This window comes from Crocodylus siamensis, chromosome 1, assembly GCF_052110815.1.
Source record: "Crocodylus siamensis isolate JL-2025a chromosome 1, ASM5211081v1, whole genome shotgun sequence".
Taxonomy (NCBI): domain Eukaryota; kingdom Metazoa; phylum Chordata; order Crocodylia; family Crocodylidae; genus Crocodylus; species Crocodylus siamensis.
This window is the reverse complement of record NC_143395.1, coordinates 187,455,848-187,471,560: the sequence shown is the minus strand read 5'-3', so window position 1 is coordinate 187,471,560 and position 15,713 is coordinate 187,455,848. Positions and strand designations below refer to the sequence as shown.

Genomic DNA, 15,713 nt, shown 5'->3' with positions numbered 1-15,713 from the left:
CAGTAATATTCTGTAGTTTCAAATGTTTAGATGTCTCACGAGTTTCAACTTTGCTTTGGCTTCCTGGAGTTCTAATGGCTAAATTTCTTATTTTCAACTAACTACACTGTTCTTATACCTATTTTTACCTTTAAACTGTTTGACACATGGTTTACTCTTAGCCTAGCATCATGTTAACAGTGGTGTAGAATTGCCTGAATAGGGGTGTCAGCCTCCCTATCACTGCAGCTGCCTCCCAATTTTCAGCTGCTGCAAAGCTCAGAAAGCTTGTTTGGATCTTCTGTGGCTCTCTTCATGTAGCAGATGGCTAATAGTGAGATGGCTTTTTAGGCTTACTGTAGTTGGCCTAAGAAGGTTACCAGCAGCTTCAGAGTAGATGGATCCTAAGAGACTTTAAGGGCTGATTGTAAGAGGCAGAAGCCCATGACTGTCTAATAAGACTGACAAGAGACTGAAAAGAGGTCTCCAGTAACACTTTTAAGGTCTATAGGAGAGATGTAGCATCACCAGTCTGCTGGTATCTCTCCCTCCCCTCCTTTCTCTCTAAACCACACATACATTCTTCCCTTTCCTCAGTCCCAGCCTCTCTCCTCCTGCAGAAAAAGGCAACTTGCCCATCAGGGTTCTAGGAACTGAAGCAGGCCAGGAAGGTATTTTTCTATTGCTGTTGACTAGACTCACACAAAGAACCTAGTTTTAATTGTCTTTACTGCTCTGTTCTCAAACTTAAATCTACTAAAACAAAAGTGTTTGAAGAATTCTCTAATTAGCAAACCTGCTTTCATATAATGTGTCTTAATTTACAAATACCCTGCCTGATTAATTTCCATATTAGTCAACAACATCTCCTTTTTTTTTTCTCCTATTAACAATCCGCCCTTGCAATCAGTTTTCACTTTGAGGGCAATCTCTGTGAAGGGAAAGCCTCCAGCCATGATTTGATGTCTTACATTAAGGATATCAGAGATGGCAAGTCAGTTTGATGTTGTTGGATAAAATCTTCACAACTTTTAAAGCTTAATTGACTAATTTTAAGTCATATACACCCTAGTTCTCTACTATTATAAACAAGTTCAGTACATCACTTTTTTCCCCTCTCTGCTTCATTTTGTAGCTAAGTAGGAGTAAAAACAAAACAAAAATTCCAAAGAAACTAATACTGGTTGTATACGATGTTCATTTTTAGCAGTGGACATTTTTGAGGAACTTCTACTGTTAGAAATTGTTCTAAGAGAGGAAGCAACACAGGAGTTCAGCCCACACCTCATGCACCCTTCTCTTGTTCTTCCTGACTTCTCCAAACCAGGGATCAGCCTGGGGAAGGTGTGGGCAGCAGAGGCTGTTCTAGCCCTCCTAGTTCTGGGAGGCAATCGAGTGCTGTGCTGCAGAGCACATCAAGGCTAGCACTGGCAGCTTCTTCCTTTCACAGCACTACAAACCCTGAGAAGCAGAGGGAACAGGGACAAACCCCAAGCCTGTTCCCTAGGCCAGGCAGTCTCATATGGGGGAGAACCAGGAAGCATTGCCTCCTGCTGCCCTCCCCTACCAACCTGGTCCTGAAGGGAAGGGTAGCAGTGGCAGTCTCCAGCCTGGGGTAGTCCCCACTCTCCTCCTTTTCCCTCCAAAATGGGAGAAGAGTGTGCAAGCGTTCATTCTTGCAAGAGAAACTCATAAGGGATATCCTCCAGGCTGACACCTGGAAAATCTTCTCCCAGAAAGGACATTTCACCCAGGAGAGCTTGAGCAAATGCTTGTCATTCTTCCAGGGGAACAGTGATTCTTGTGGTAGAAATGCAGTGTGTATACACAGCCATTATTTTGAACCCTGAACATTCATATTTCATGAAACCTTCAAAGTCAGTACCAAGTATCCACTTATACTCTGTTATCTAAATCAAGAATTTTAGGTCAATTTTCCTTTGTTAGTGGATAAGACTGTGAATGCAAAATTGAACTCAGAGCTAAAATTCAACTACTTCAACTTATTTCTTCACCACTTCATACTACAGTACAATACACATTGCTTAACAAAGCTACAAATTAAAACATTATTAAACTTTATAGGTCTAAAGAGATTAAGAGAGTGTGAAGAAGAGAGTCATTTAAATGAGCTTTATTCACTGCTCGGATATGAAAGATAGGTTAAGTTCAATTCAAGCCCAAAAGCCCCCATTATGTCCCTATTATGGCAGATGATGCAGTAATGAATCTTCATAATACCAGCAAAGGCATTCTGCACTGACAGGGTTGCGGAGATAAAATGTACTTATAGCTACAATATCTTGCATATTAATATTTAATGAAATAATATAATTTGAAAAGAACATATTTATTAAGTCTTTGTGTTTGCAGAGGGATTGGAACAAGAAGGCCAGCCTCCATCTCCAACAAAGTGCAAATCAAAGCAAGTGGAAGACCTACAGGACAATAAAGAGGGTAGGTGGTATTAAGGCTTTTCAGAGTGTGTCAGCAGTGGGTTTTTTTATTGCAGGACAAAGATTTACTTTCAGTTAAGATAAGCAGAATAGAGTGTGACAAGGTTATTCTCCAGCAGTTGCCGTGAAGTCAAGGTGGCCAGCAGTAGCCTGGAGTCCCTGCAGCCCTCATTTTGTGGACAATCACCCCTTTAGTCACCTGCCATGCACCGACATCTATTACTTTTATGATGGACGCTGCTCCAGGGCTGCCCAAATTGCTTTCTCAAATGACCACCAGGTGCCCATGGTCACTGCTTTGTGTGCTAATCAACTGACTCCATTCCTCCCCTACACTATGCCTCATAGATGGCATCTATTGATCTCTTCCACTTAGCCCCTCCTCTGGGGTACCTGGACTCTCTATGGTCACACACTCTCAGTCCCTCATTCTGGGCTCTAGACCCCTCCCTAAGTCCCTAGGAACCTCCTTCTCCCATTAATTCTTCTCCAAACCTCCAGGCTGCTTCTTGCTTTACTTTCCCAGCTGCCCTTCTGGAGTTGTAGCCATCCTGATGAGGTTCTCTTAGCAGGCTCCAATATGTTACTGCTGGCTCCACTCAGATCTGGGCTTATATCCTACCTAACCCCAGCCTTCCTCCAGGCTCAGATGACTATAATCAACCCTGGCCACACCTACAGGCTGCCCCAGCACTAGCTTGCCTGCTTCTTAAGGTGGGAGAAGCACCAAGCTTCCTGCCAGACGGAATACTTTTCTTTTAAAATATTCCCAGTGTCTATATTTATTGTGCAAGTACGTTTTGGCTTAGACACTGGGAGTGAATTCTGCTAGTTATATTTTCTGTCAAAGGAGATTCAAAATTAGGAATGATTTGCTGATGTAATAATCTATTTATTATTGTTGCTATAAATGAAATAAGTGCCCATAAAGTGCTTTGATGGGGTGCAACTGATGATTTCAAAAGTAATATACATTGCAAAATGAAACAGTCAATGTCTAGTTAAGTTAAATGATCAAGTAAATCTACTACCACTATCACCTCACACTATGCAATAGCATTTTTTTTCCCTTTCTGGAATAGAATTTGGTATATAGGGGCATTTATACACATGCTTCAGGTGTTGTGGGGGGAGGGGCCACTTTAATGAGAATTGGTCTCAGAGCTGCTCTAATTAAAGTGCCTGGAGTGTCACATACATCAGCATCCTCAAGCTGAAAAATGGTAGTGGGGGAGCTTTAACTAAATCTCATCAAACGAGTTTTAGTTAAAGTGCCCTTGCTACCACTTTTCAGTGTGGAGACACTGATACATATGATGCTGGAGTCTGCTGGAGCACAGCAATTACCATGCTCAATTAATTACCAGGAGAAATGATTAATCGGCCTCCCTGCATAGTTTCATAGTTTCTAGGGTCAGAAGGGACCTGAGTAGATCATCTAGTCCGACCCCCCACCATGGCAGGAAATAATACTGGGGTCAAACGACCCCAGTAAGATGTTCATCCAACCTCCTCTTAAAACCCCCCAGGGTAGGAGCCAGCACCACTTCTCTTGGAAGTTAGTTGCAAATCCTAGACGCCCTGACCGTGAAGTAGCACTTCCTGATATCTAGCCTAAACCTGCCCTCTGCCAGCTTGTGACCATTATTCCTGGTCACTCCCCACAGTGCACGGGGGAATAGTGACTCCCCCAATGCCTGCCGATCCCCGCTGCCTAGTTTATAACAGGCCACAAGATCCCCCCTCAGCCTTCTCTTGTGGAGGCTGAACAAGTTCAGGTCCTGTAGCCTCTCCTCATAGGGCCTGCCCTGCTGCCCCCTGATCATGCGAGTGACCCCGCTCTGGACCCTCTCAATGCTGTCCACATCCCTCTTGAAGTGCAGCACCCAGAACTGGATGCAGTACTCCAGCTGTGGCCTGACCAGTGCCGCATAGAGGGGGAGGATCACCTCCTTGGACCTGCTTGAGATGCATCTGTGGAGCATGTGTATAGGGGCCCTATGTTTACAATGTATTTATGTAGTGCATGACTCCATATTCATACCCAACTACTTAACTCCATCCAAGTCAGAAAAGGACTATTCTTATGTACTCTTCTGAACAGATATACCTTTCTAAATAGAATCTGTGTAGGGAAGCTAATCTATGGGTGCAGAAGCAGTGCATTGTACTAAAAAGTGAAATCATTCTGGTGCTGGATCAAATTAAAATAATGTTAAATGAATTGGAATCTCATTGATAGAATTATAGTCATATTACAGTCCAAAGAGGTTTATTAGTACATTTTTAGAGTGCAGATTTGTATGTTGTTTTGAGACATGTGCCTCCACAAAATATTAGTTAGTACAAGGACTGATAGTGATATAATTCATAAGGGGAGACTTGATCATTTATTTTTTAGTCAGTTTCTTGCCATTTTTAGACAGTTTCTTGCCATAAAATACCTTTCACCCAAAGTTCCCAAAAGAACATGTTTAAGTTTCCACCTAACCATGTCATTACCTAATTTTCAACATTTTGACCTAGTGTTGTGACTAGCGCTCCTAAAATACTGGTGGTATGGCATGAGTCATAAAGACCAGAAAAATAAAAACATCCATCACATTAAGTAACTGTGAGTAACATCCTATCACTAACCTTGTGATTGTTTGTTAATAGCAAGTATTTAGAAAATGGTTGTTATTATCTTCAAGGTGTGGAAGGACTCAAGAAATCTTTTCCAGCCTTCTTTCTCATTAACTGTATATTGCTGAATTGAACCCACCTCAAAATCAAATAGCAATTTCATCTGTAGATTATCATTTCATTAGAAAATCTCCACAGTGACAAAATAAAGATGCCCATTTAGCTGCTGGTTGAGTGCTGTGGAAGATCATAGATAATTGAAGCCTGATGATATCATTTTCTCTAATGAGGATAAACAATGATCATTGTAATGGCTGTTATTATGGTGGGGGCATTATTTTGGAAGCCTCTAGAAACTAGCTTTGCCTTAGGGCCCTGCTACATGTTCAAACTAAAACCAGACAAAAACCAGTTATAGAGCTGTTACACATTTTCAAGCACTAACTTTATAGTTGGTTGGCTCTTTTTATAGCTGAATAGTCATTTTTATTGTGTAATAATTACCGTACATGTGTGGCTGGTCTATATTTATTGCACAATTAGCTAGTTAATTGCATAATATATGTAAGGTGTAGCAAAAGCTTCAGGCACCAAAAATAAAGAAGTAACTGGATGCTGTAAAACCCACAAGGTTCTCATTTAATTGACAAAAGAGCTGACATTATGCCTTTAGCTACTTCTGCATTGTGGCCTCCCAGTTTTACTATTCCTGTTAATGTGCCTTTGTGATCTAGAGTTTGTTTGTGGAGTACAAAAAATGTTTCGAAAGGATGAAGTAAATAGCATGGCAATGGAATGATTACTTTACCTTAAAGTATAAAACAACTGGACTCCTTGAATTTGATGCCATCCAGTAGATTTTGCTGATGCAGAATTGAGGCCTGTAATACATAATCACTGCTGCAGAATTTAATCTATTTGGTGACAGAATTGTCTTTTCCTTAGGCAGAAATCAGGTCTGTAATGCATAGGGTTGAAAGTCTAAATTTAGACTCAAGAGTCCTTTTGATGGAAAAAAGTAATTAAAGCATCCACTGAGGGGAAAAAAGGGTTTGGATCAGATTTCTGTAGAATTACCTTTGCCTTAGTTTTCAAAAGGCATCAGGCAGTTAGGCCATAGGTACTGAATTCCTATAAAGTTGCAAAGTGGCCAGATTCTAATGTAATGCACCTGTGAGCCATTTCAATTTAAGTAAATGGGATTTGCACACATTTATCTGAGAACAGGATTTAGCCCCAGATAAATGTTGTCCTAATTATTACCTAGACTGTAGTTTCTAACTATCTAAAAGACCTCATGAACCATCCTTCCAGATGAAAAAGATGTGAATACATACCATTGCATTATCCAGGATGCTGTGTGTGTGTGCATTTACCTTCAATACCAACCTCTCTGTTTGGGGTTGACTTTAGGGAGGTTACCTCACAGTAAAACCCAAGTTCACTGGCTTTAACATATTTTTACTTTAGGAGACCGTGGACATGTTTTACCTGAATAGTATTTTAACTGTAAGGGCAAGCCTAAAAGCACATTCATTAAATATTAACAACATAATATTTTTCCCCCAGCATGGCATCATCAGTAATAATAAAAAAGCTTAGAGAAATTACAAGAAGAATGTAGAGTTGTTCTGTATTAGCTGAGGTATCGCTTTAAAATGCAAGTGAGAATATGTGAAGAGAACCTAACTTAGTCTATTAACAGCCTTCTGCTACCTTAACTCACTCCTGGATCTTAAAATACTATTCTGAGCACAGTAACATCTCAGCAGTGTTATTTTTCTACCACACTCCCAGCTGCTTTGCTGGTTTGAGATGAGGTAGCAATATCTCTACAGCATGGCTAACATCTCTCCAGAAGATCATTGAAGGTTGATTCCTATTTTACTACTTCCTCTACAACCAAAGAATGTCAGATATGTAGTTCTGTGTAGGGAGTTTGTTTTCCAGTAAGTGACAATAAATGCTTGACATGTTAATGAAAGCAATTTAATATGGAGTTTCTAAAGTATGAATGGTCTCTGTTATTAAGCTATTTATTATATTGTTCTCTGTATTTGAACCAATGGGTGAAAAAGCTAGTGTGAATTGCAGATTATATTTTGCTATTGGTCGTTTATTGTATTCTGTGGGTGTTATGAGGTAGCATTGAATACTATCTGGAAGGAAATAGAAAAAACATTCTCCCCCTCCCCCAAAAGGTTCCTGTAGTATTTCAGATAATTCATTGGCAAACAGGAAACTTTTGTAAAGTGTTCTGGGTGGATGGAATCAACTAGGTATCGTTTTGAGTTTAGTATCAGTCACATTCACTATATGATTGATTGGTTATAAAAACCTAAGGGGTGAAAAAGTCAAACTTGGTATATTCTACCTTAATGTCTGCAAAACTCTCAGGTTTTTAAACAGACATTGTAGACAGCAAAGGTAGTGAAAATCAAGGTTAAGTTGCAGACACAGGATTCTTTTGCTTTACTTAGGTGTACTTTTAAGCTTTAGTTATTTCCAAATATCTAAAGCATGTTACTACATAACCTTCTCCAGTCAATACACACATTTCAGGTCAGATGCTCCCATCACTGTCATTCTTACTAAGTAAAAACAGAGCTAAAAACCCCTCTATAACTCTTCACTAACCTTCCTTTTGCCTCAGGTATTCACTGAGTAGGGTGACATAACAGGTACTTCTGGAACTACAAGGTAGATTAATTACTCACTACCTCCTTCTGAAATCTCTTAGGGAAATAGAAGAAAGCCACTGGAGCACAGCTCCATCCACTTCTTTCAGAGGCTATAGATATGTTACCATCATATAGTATCAAAGGAAATTGGTAACTCTAACAACATCAAGTTGGTCACTTAAATCTTTCTCCATCATCAGGAGATGATTCACCCATGTTATCAGCACCATTTCTATGCCTTCTTCTAGTCAGCATCCTGACAGCATGATCAGGGCATTTGAAAGCATGCAGATGCCCTACATATTGTCCTGCCACAGTTAATTCCATAAACGTCACCAGAAATGGACTACTCCAGCGGCACGGACACTGGGATGAGCGAGTGGAAGCCGAGAGATCGAGAGTTCAGGGCCATAGCAGAAGTGCTCATGGCACAGCCATGTCAGTTTCCAATGAATCTGTAAATTCTGCTAAATACCTTGTCACAAAGCTACAAGAAAGGAAAGGACCAAAAATGGAAGAGTAGATTCCATTCCATAAAAAAAAGCTTGTTAGCATCAAGAGATTTTCTTTTCAACAGGCCTTCCACAACTGTGTGGAGGCATTTTGTGGGAATTGTGCCCCTAGATCAAATTTGTCTGCTTTCTGTTCACCTGACTGGAAAAGTCTGCTAGATGACCCAAGCCCAGAGGTCAGGATGAACACAAATCTTCTTAAAAGCAGCAAGCAGAGAGGTGTATTCTTTTGCCTGAAAGGGTCATCAGATTACAAACCTCTTAGCTTTCAAGTGCAGCCTCAACTATCTGAAATATTATTCAGCAAATAGGCAGGGATCTAAGCTCACCTAGGGATGTATGTTCTTATTGCTCAGACAAGGCATATCTCCTTCTACTTTGAAGATACAGAAAGTTGAGACAGAGTGCAGTTATAGATCATCTTGTTAGTTCTTTGGGTTTAATGTATCTGATACCCAGATAATGTTATTCTAGTAAAATAGTTCTTACCAGTGACTTCAAACCTTTTTATCTCCAAAGGAAGAATTTTGATTGTACATAGATCCAGAGTTTCTTCGCTTAACAATCTGGGGGTTGAGCTTCAACCTATAATTACACTGGGTGGACTGAAGTTTAGGTGGATTGTATGAAGTGTCTTGTAAACTGTCTCATTGATAAGCATATTCTTAGAAATGGATTTCTTTTCTTAGCAGTCTCTCAGTTATGGAGTAACAGCTCAATTTGCCTTCTTCCCATTCACTTCATCTGTTAAGAGATGCAGTTTGGCTACTGTTTCTTTCACTCTAATTCCTGACTCGAAGCACTTAGGCACATGCTTAGATATTTGTAATCCCATCCCTATTCAGTTGAACCCTTAAGAAAGTGCTTAATTCCCACTGAAGGGTTTGTTATTTAAGTGCTTTGTTGAATGGCAGCCTTAAAGTTCATGTAGCTGCTATTGGCACCTAGCATTTTCCAGTAGCAGGAACATCAGTGTTCATTAACTCTGTCAAACACCTCGTTAAAAGCCTTGTAATTCTATTCCCAGGTAGTTATCCCTCTTTCTTAAGAATTAGATCTAGTGTTAACTGGTCTCACGGGGCACTTTTACATGTGCTCTGGAGGTGGGGTGGTGGAGGCGCTTTAATTAACCTCTTAGAGTGACTCCAAGAGCTGCTCTAATTACAGCACTGCTGGGTCTTGTGTATCAGTGTCCCCGTGCTTATAAATGGTGGTGGGGATGCTTGAACTAAAGCTTGTTCAATGAGCTTTAGTTCAAGTGCCCCTGCCTCCATTTTTAAGCACGGGGACGCTGATACACAAGATGCAAGAGGCTGCTGGACCATGGTAAATGAAGACAGAGTAACTGAGTCTGCGCCAACATCCTGGAATTCCAGCATGTCAGAGCAGCCTCTGTGCTTGTGTATAGGTGCCCACACATTCCCCTTCTGATAAAGTTTCCAAGTGTCCTGCAGTTTATAGCAAATGACTGTTTTGCCATTTGAGTTGAGAAGTAGCAGTTATATCCCACTGTCACATCTCACAGGGCAATAATACTCTGCTGTAAACCTCAACTCCGGTCATGATCATTCAAATGAACACATGGGCACATAATTATAATAGAAAAACATATAGCCACTCATTCAGCTTTGAGGCCAGATACAGATATTACACTTTTACCGGTATAAGTGATTGGAAACTGGTCTATACCCAGAACAGAACAGAAATTTGGCACACACAGGCTGGTTTAAAAATGGTAGAACCCATTTGCCATTCCAAAATTTGCCCCCTGCCGCTAAAGGATGAATGTGTGTTCGTTTGCTACTGACCTAAACTACGTCACCTAGAGAAAACTATGTAACTTAGATTGATTCTGCCTTGGGCTTTTTGAATTGTACCTAACCTCAAAGTGCTAGCACTTACAAAAATTGTTTAGCGGTTAAATTTTAGACTGTCCTCCATTCTTTTTTACCACTGAAATAAATCATTCCTTTTAAATAAGTTGTATTACATATGTCCTCTGAAAAGATTATTTGAAATTAATATAAAGCACTGCAGAAAGATTTCTTTCAGGAATAAAAATGATCAAACATGGTGGTGAACCTTTTCTTCCTAACACAGATTAGTTATAATTAAGGAGGTGCTATTAACCCCTTTCTAGTTTGGTTCATGGCTTCTTACTTTCTTTTCTTTTTTTCCCCTAAATCTGTTCTCTGTTGACTCATGACAGTGTTCAGGATATCAGATGAATTTGTGTTCCATTTAACTGGAAAAAAATAGACAGCGTCTTCCACTGTCTCCAAAGTGGAGACAATCTCTTTAATGGTTCCTTAAAGATATGTTTACTATGTTGGTGTGGCTACTAGAATTTAATTAAATTGCTGCATAATCATAACGCAGAGCTAGAAAACAAGTTTGAAATTAAATATTTTCACCTAGTGATTAACTCACTACCAAGTATGCTCTTACCAAGTTTGAACTATTATTTTTATATAATTGTGTGTACAAATTTATCTGTTATCAGGTAAATAGCAGAAGTTCTTGTTTTCACTGTAAATAATTTTTTAATTGATTTTCAATCTATTGAGACGAAATAAGATTCAAAGTACTAAGTCACTAAGGGCCTTGATACGTGGTACATTTAACTCTTTACCCCTGGACTGGCTGCACATTGACACTTTTTAAGTGGTTTAAAGCACTTGTCATTCACTTTAAAATTATGCCACTCCAGGGCAAGATTATTTCCAATCTGCTTAATTTTCTTCCTGTTCCACTCCACTACCATGGCGATGGCCATGTCTCAAAAATATTCTGCCCAAGTTGAAGCCCTCCAGTATCCCAGAATGCAGTGGCCCCCTCCTGAGTCAAGGCAAGCGGGGATGCCAGAGCTCAGCTGGGCTGGGCATGGCAGCTTACTCCCTGGGGATGTTGGGCTGAGGCAGCCCTGGAACACCTGGTGGCTGCAGTGCCTTCCACTGCCACTCATTCTGGCTCTGCTCCCACTAGCAGCAAAAAAGGATCAGGCCCTTCAGAGCTTAGGTAGCACCCAGCCAACAGTGGCACAGGGGGCAGGCTGCCAGCAGGCCGGGCACTACCTGTGCTCTGAGGGACCCAGTCCTCTTTTTTTCCACCTCCCACACCTGGCAGAGCAAGAGGATCCTGCCCCATCCTTCCCTATACAAATGGAGGGAGCTGGGTACATCCTGCCCATCCACAGTGCAGCCCCAGTCTGCTGGGAAGCAGGAAGCACAGGGGGAATTCCCACCCCCTGCTTGCTGCTACCTAGGAGACCCAAGCTCCCTGTGGCTGGGCAGGGTGTCCCCAGCTCCCTGTACATGGGGATGGAAGGACCAGCTTGCTGCTCCTGCTGGGCAGAGTGAGTGACTCTAGGGCCACAGCGAGCAGTGAGGGGGTGGTGTTGGGGGAGGGAGAAGGAAATGCCTTCCTCCCATGCATACAGCCAGGGACACCCTGCCTGGCTGGAGCAGAACCCAGGTCTCCCAGGAACCAGCAAGCTGGGGTGGCGGGGGGCATGGAAATCCTTCCTCTACTTCCTCCCACACATGTAGGGAGGCCAGGGAGCTTCCCTGGGGCTCTTTGCTCTCATTGAAACTGACAGTAGCTTCGCACTGAGAGCAGGGCTATCAAGCTTGAGACCTGGCAGCCCTGCTCTCAGCACAAAGCCACCACAGCTTGACAAGACCAGAGAGCCCTAGGGAAGCAGCTTGGTTTGGTCAAGCTGTGACAGCTCTGTGCCAAGAGCAGAGCTGCCGAAGCCCGACAGCCCCACTCCCGGCGCGGAGCCCCTGTGTCAATTTCAGCAAGACCAGAGAGCTCCAGAGAAGTGGCTTCCTTGGGTCTTGCTGGTTTCGCTGCAGCTGACACAGTGGTGGGCCCTCTCTCTGACCGGCAGGAGCAGTGAGTGGGTCCTGCTCCTAGTCCTGCCCCTGCTCAGCAAGCGTCTAGTGGCAAGTCACAGCTGTGACAGTCAGAGCAGGTTTGTTGCTTTATCGTGTGCCTGTTCCACTAAGCCAAACAACACTAAGCTGATTAACATTTGTTCAGCTTACACCCTAAGGTTTAGCAAGGCCCTTTGCTAGAAAACAAGCTTTGAAAATGAATCTCTTTTTCATGTAGTGACCATCCCATTACCAAGTCCCCTGTATGATTTTTATAGAATTGTGTGTGTATCTTTTATCTGGTAAAAAGCTGAAATTCCTATCTTCACTCTAAATAATTTTAAAATTGATTTTCCACCTATTGCAATGGAATAAAGTGCAAAGTACTAAGTCACGAAAGTGACTCATATAGTGTTGTCAGAGAGGAATTATATGCAGTGACAAACCAATGTACCTCCAGGGTACACATCTGTCAAGGAACTCATTTCACATTTCCATCCATTATGTGAATAACGATAAGCTACCATGATCACTCAGACTCAATGCAGAAAAGAGTGGAAGCCCCAATGCTTATGAAATTTTAACGCAACAAATGCTTTAAGTGGTAATGCATACATTTAGTGAATGTTGTCCTGCTGGGGTGCTTTTATTTTTTTATTAGGTAGGTTATGCTGCTTTTAACAAAATTAATCTTATGTGTTGCTTTCTCCAACTTTTTCTTCTTCCTGTTACATTCCTGTACCCACACGATTGCAGCACTGTAACAAACAACGATCATATGTCAATGGAGTTTGTTTTTTTTAGCGCAGCTCAGAAAGGAAACTGTCTTCTGCTTATTACCTGGGCATTGTTAACAATATACTACCTACTTCATCACAATAACACACTCTATTATGTACTCATGAATAATGGATCAATTGGTACAGTAAACACAAAACCAAAGATCCTGAAGAAAGACTTCTGATGGTTCCTGAACTGAAACATGTCTTTCTTTCCCACTTTCTTTCTGAGGCAGCATTGCCTAAAGGAACAGGCACAGTGTTGGGAATCAGGAATTATTCAGTTGTTTTCTCATCTCTGCCATTGACTTGTTGTTTGTCCTTAATTAGGTTAGTTCACCTGAGATTTTTTTGATACTGAGAAGACAATAATACTCCCTCTACAGCACTTTGTTCTGTAGAATTCAAAGTACTCTTCCAAGATTTGTATTATCATTTCCATCGTCTACATGAGGGTGACATGCAGGGAGGCTAAGGCCAGATTTTCAGAAGTGTCTGCTAATTTTGGGCACCCCAGTTGTTAAGGATTCCATCCGAGACATTTATGCCTTTAATTTGATTTGTTCTAAATAGTAAGAAATGTAGTTAAAATCAGTAGGATTGGACTGCTCAGCATCTCCAGAAATCAAGATTTGTGTGTCTGAGTCAGAAACCTGTAAACAAGAATATTCAAGTTTAGTGTACACTTGTGAAATCATTGGTCCCACCAATTTGCTCAGGGTCATAAAGTGAGTCAGCAGCAGACCTGAGAATACAACTCGTATCTTGTGCCCAGTTTGTCAGATGACAACATCTCTTCTAACACAAATCCACATTTCAAGTGTTGTGAGGTTCTAGAGACTTTTAAAGTCCCTTCCAATCCTAAGCAGGGCCTGATCCAAAGACCATTAAAGGCAGTAGGAATAACACATGATGTCTTTAATGAGGTTCTGATGAAGCTCTTCAGCTTTGCTTAGTACTTGGACCAAGCAAGCGCAAAGCAGTTCTTTTTAATTGTGCAATTATGCTCATATACATCAGTTTTATATCTTCTACACAGCACTTTACAATCATTCACTAAAGCCTTATATAAAAATGAGAAGCTAACTAACTGGTACTTAACTAGCTGGCTTGGCAAATTGATAGCAGTGTGTTAAATTCTGCTTCTTCATTGAGGTAAATTGTTAAAACAGCAAGCAGGGAATAAGTCTCATAACTCCATTATGCAATTACTGATGCTTAATTCTTTCCTAACCCCAGTTAAAGTTTACCCCATAGGGTTATACACAAGTGGTGATTAAGACTGACCTAAATCATAATTTAATTAAAGAAATTAAAATGCAAACTGCAAATGCAACCTCAGGCCACTACCCTAATGATTACCTTCAATGCAGTTGTAGTTCTACAATAACAGGGCTTTTGTGTCTGTATATATGTAGGCTTTGTTTAATTTCTGATATGTTTTTACTACCTGAGTACTCTGAAATCAAATGCCGCCTTTAATCATGATTCTGCAGCCATTTATGATTATGTTTTCCTTGTTGCATGTGAATAGTTCTGTTCAAATGAATAGATCTAATCATACAGATGTAAATGGCCTATACTCTTACTTGACTTATCAGTTATTTCCCCTGTGGTCTCCCAGGAGGACCTCATCCTCATCCTATCATTGTTGTGCTATAAGAAGGTCATTTGTAATTGTATTGTTTCTTATGGGTCAAAGCTTGGCTCACCATGTATGAATGCATTCCTGAGAAAAATAGGCCCCAACTCAGGGCAGCACACACATTATCAGATGGTCATAACATTTTTGGCTGGAAAACCATAGGGAACATACAGGGATTTCATTTCAGGTACTACGCCAGGGCATAATCTAGTATAATTCAATGTCTAGATATGTGATACATATACTTGTGAGAAATTTCTATGAGTAACGTATGACCCCTACAGTAGCCCATTGTGCACTTTATTTCTACTTGAAGAAGTAGATTTTTTTAAAGAAACTTTCTTTTGGTTGTTTACTGCCAAATGGTAGACAACATGAATGATGCTATTGCAGGGTATTGATTTCCCATCTTTGAGGGATGGTGTTATTCCAATTTTCATTTGTCCAATGGATATTCTCCTTTTCCCTTAGAAGTAGGATATAATTTTGACTCTTTAATCTCCTGTAGTTTTCTGGAAAAGATAGTCCAGACAGTCCCTGGTAATTTTAATGTTGCATTTTGACATCTTTTCCTAAGCTGAGCAGCCTGTTACTCCACAAGTGGTCCTACTGACTGTTTGTTAAGGAAGGTCCATGTTAGAAGAATACAAATATCAGCATTTGTCACTTCTTGAGGCTGTGAAATAGGAGGATCCAAGTGGTCAAATGTAATATGTTTGATTTACCATATTTGTAATGAGACTAATAAATTGGGTACTGGTCTATCCATCTGCTAGCAGTTACAGAAACAATGAAACCCTGTCTCGTGTAAGAGTTTGGAGGTCCTCTCCTTGTTTCTAGATTTCTTGTTTCATGCCACTCTCATCTGATTCTTGCTTGTTATCATATAATTTTGCTTCATTTTGGGACCACTGTTACACATTAAACCCCTCTGTTATACAAGGCAGACCTAACAAGTTCAGATTTGCCTATTTTTCTAGGTTGAGTGTGTATTGCCTCTTGCCCTTCCTGCCTGTTGAAGGTTTTTAATAATCATGGTTTGGCCTGCTTATTACCCTCTCATCCACCTTATAAAATGAAGGTGTGTATCATCTTTGGAATGTTTTTACTGGCACCAAACAGATGGATGAAGAGAGAGTGCAAGCTCCTATCAGTTGC

The 15,713-nt window shown here is 40.8% G+C and overlaps 1 protein-coding gene across 1 annotated transcript in view; it reads left to right on the top strand.

The window, feature by feature from the left end:
- MACROD2 (mono-ADP ribosylhydrolase 2) overlaps window positions 1–15,713 on the top strand; it is a 1,497,602-nt gene that overhangs the window by 1,386,477 nt on the left and 95,412 nt on the right. The window contains exon 11 of the mRNA XM_090051193.1: window positions 2,353–2,436. Coding sequence (XP_089907319.1) covers window positions 2,353–2,436 — 84 coding nt within the window. The remainder of the gene's footprint in view (window positions 1–2,352; window positions 2,437–15,713) is intronic.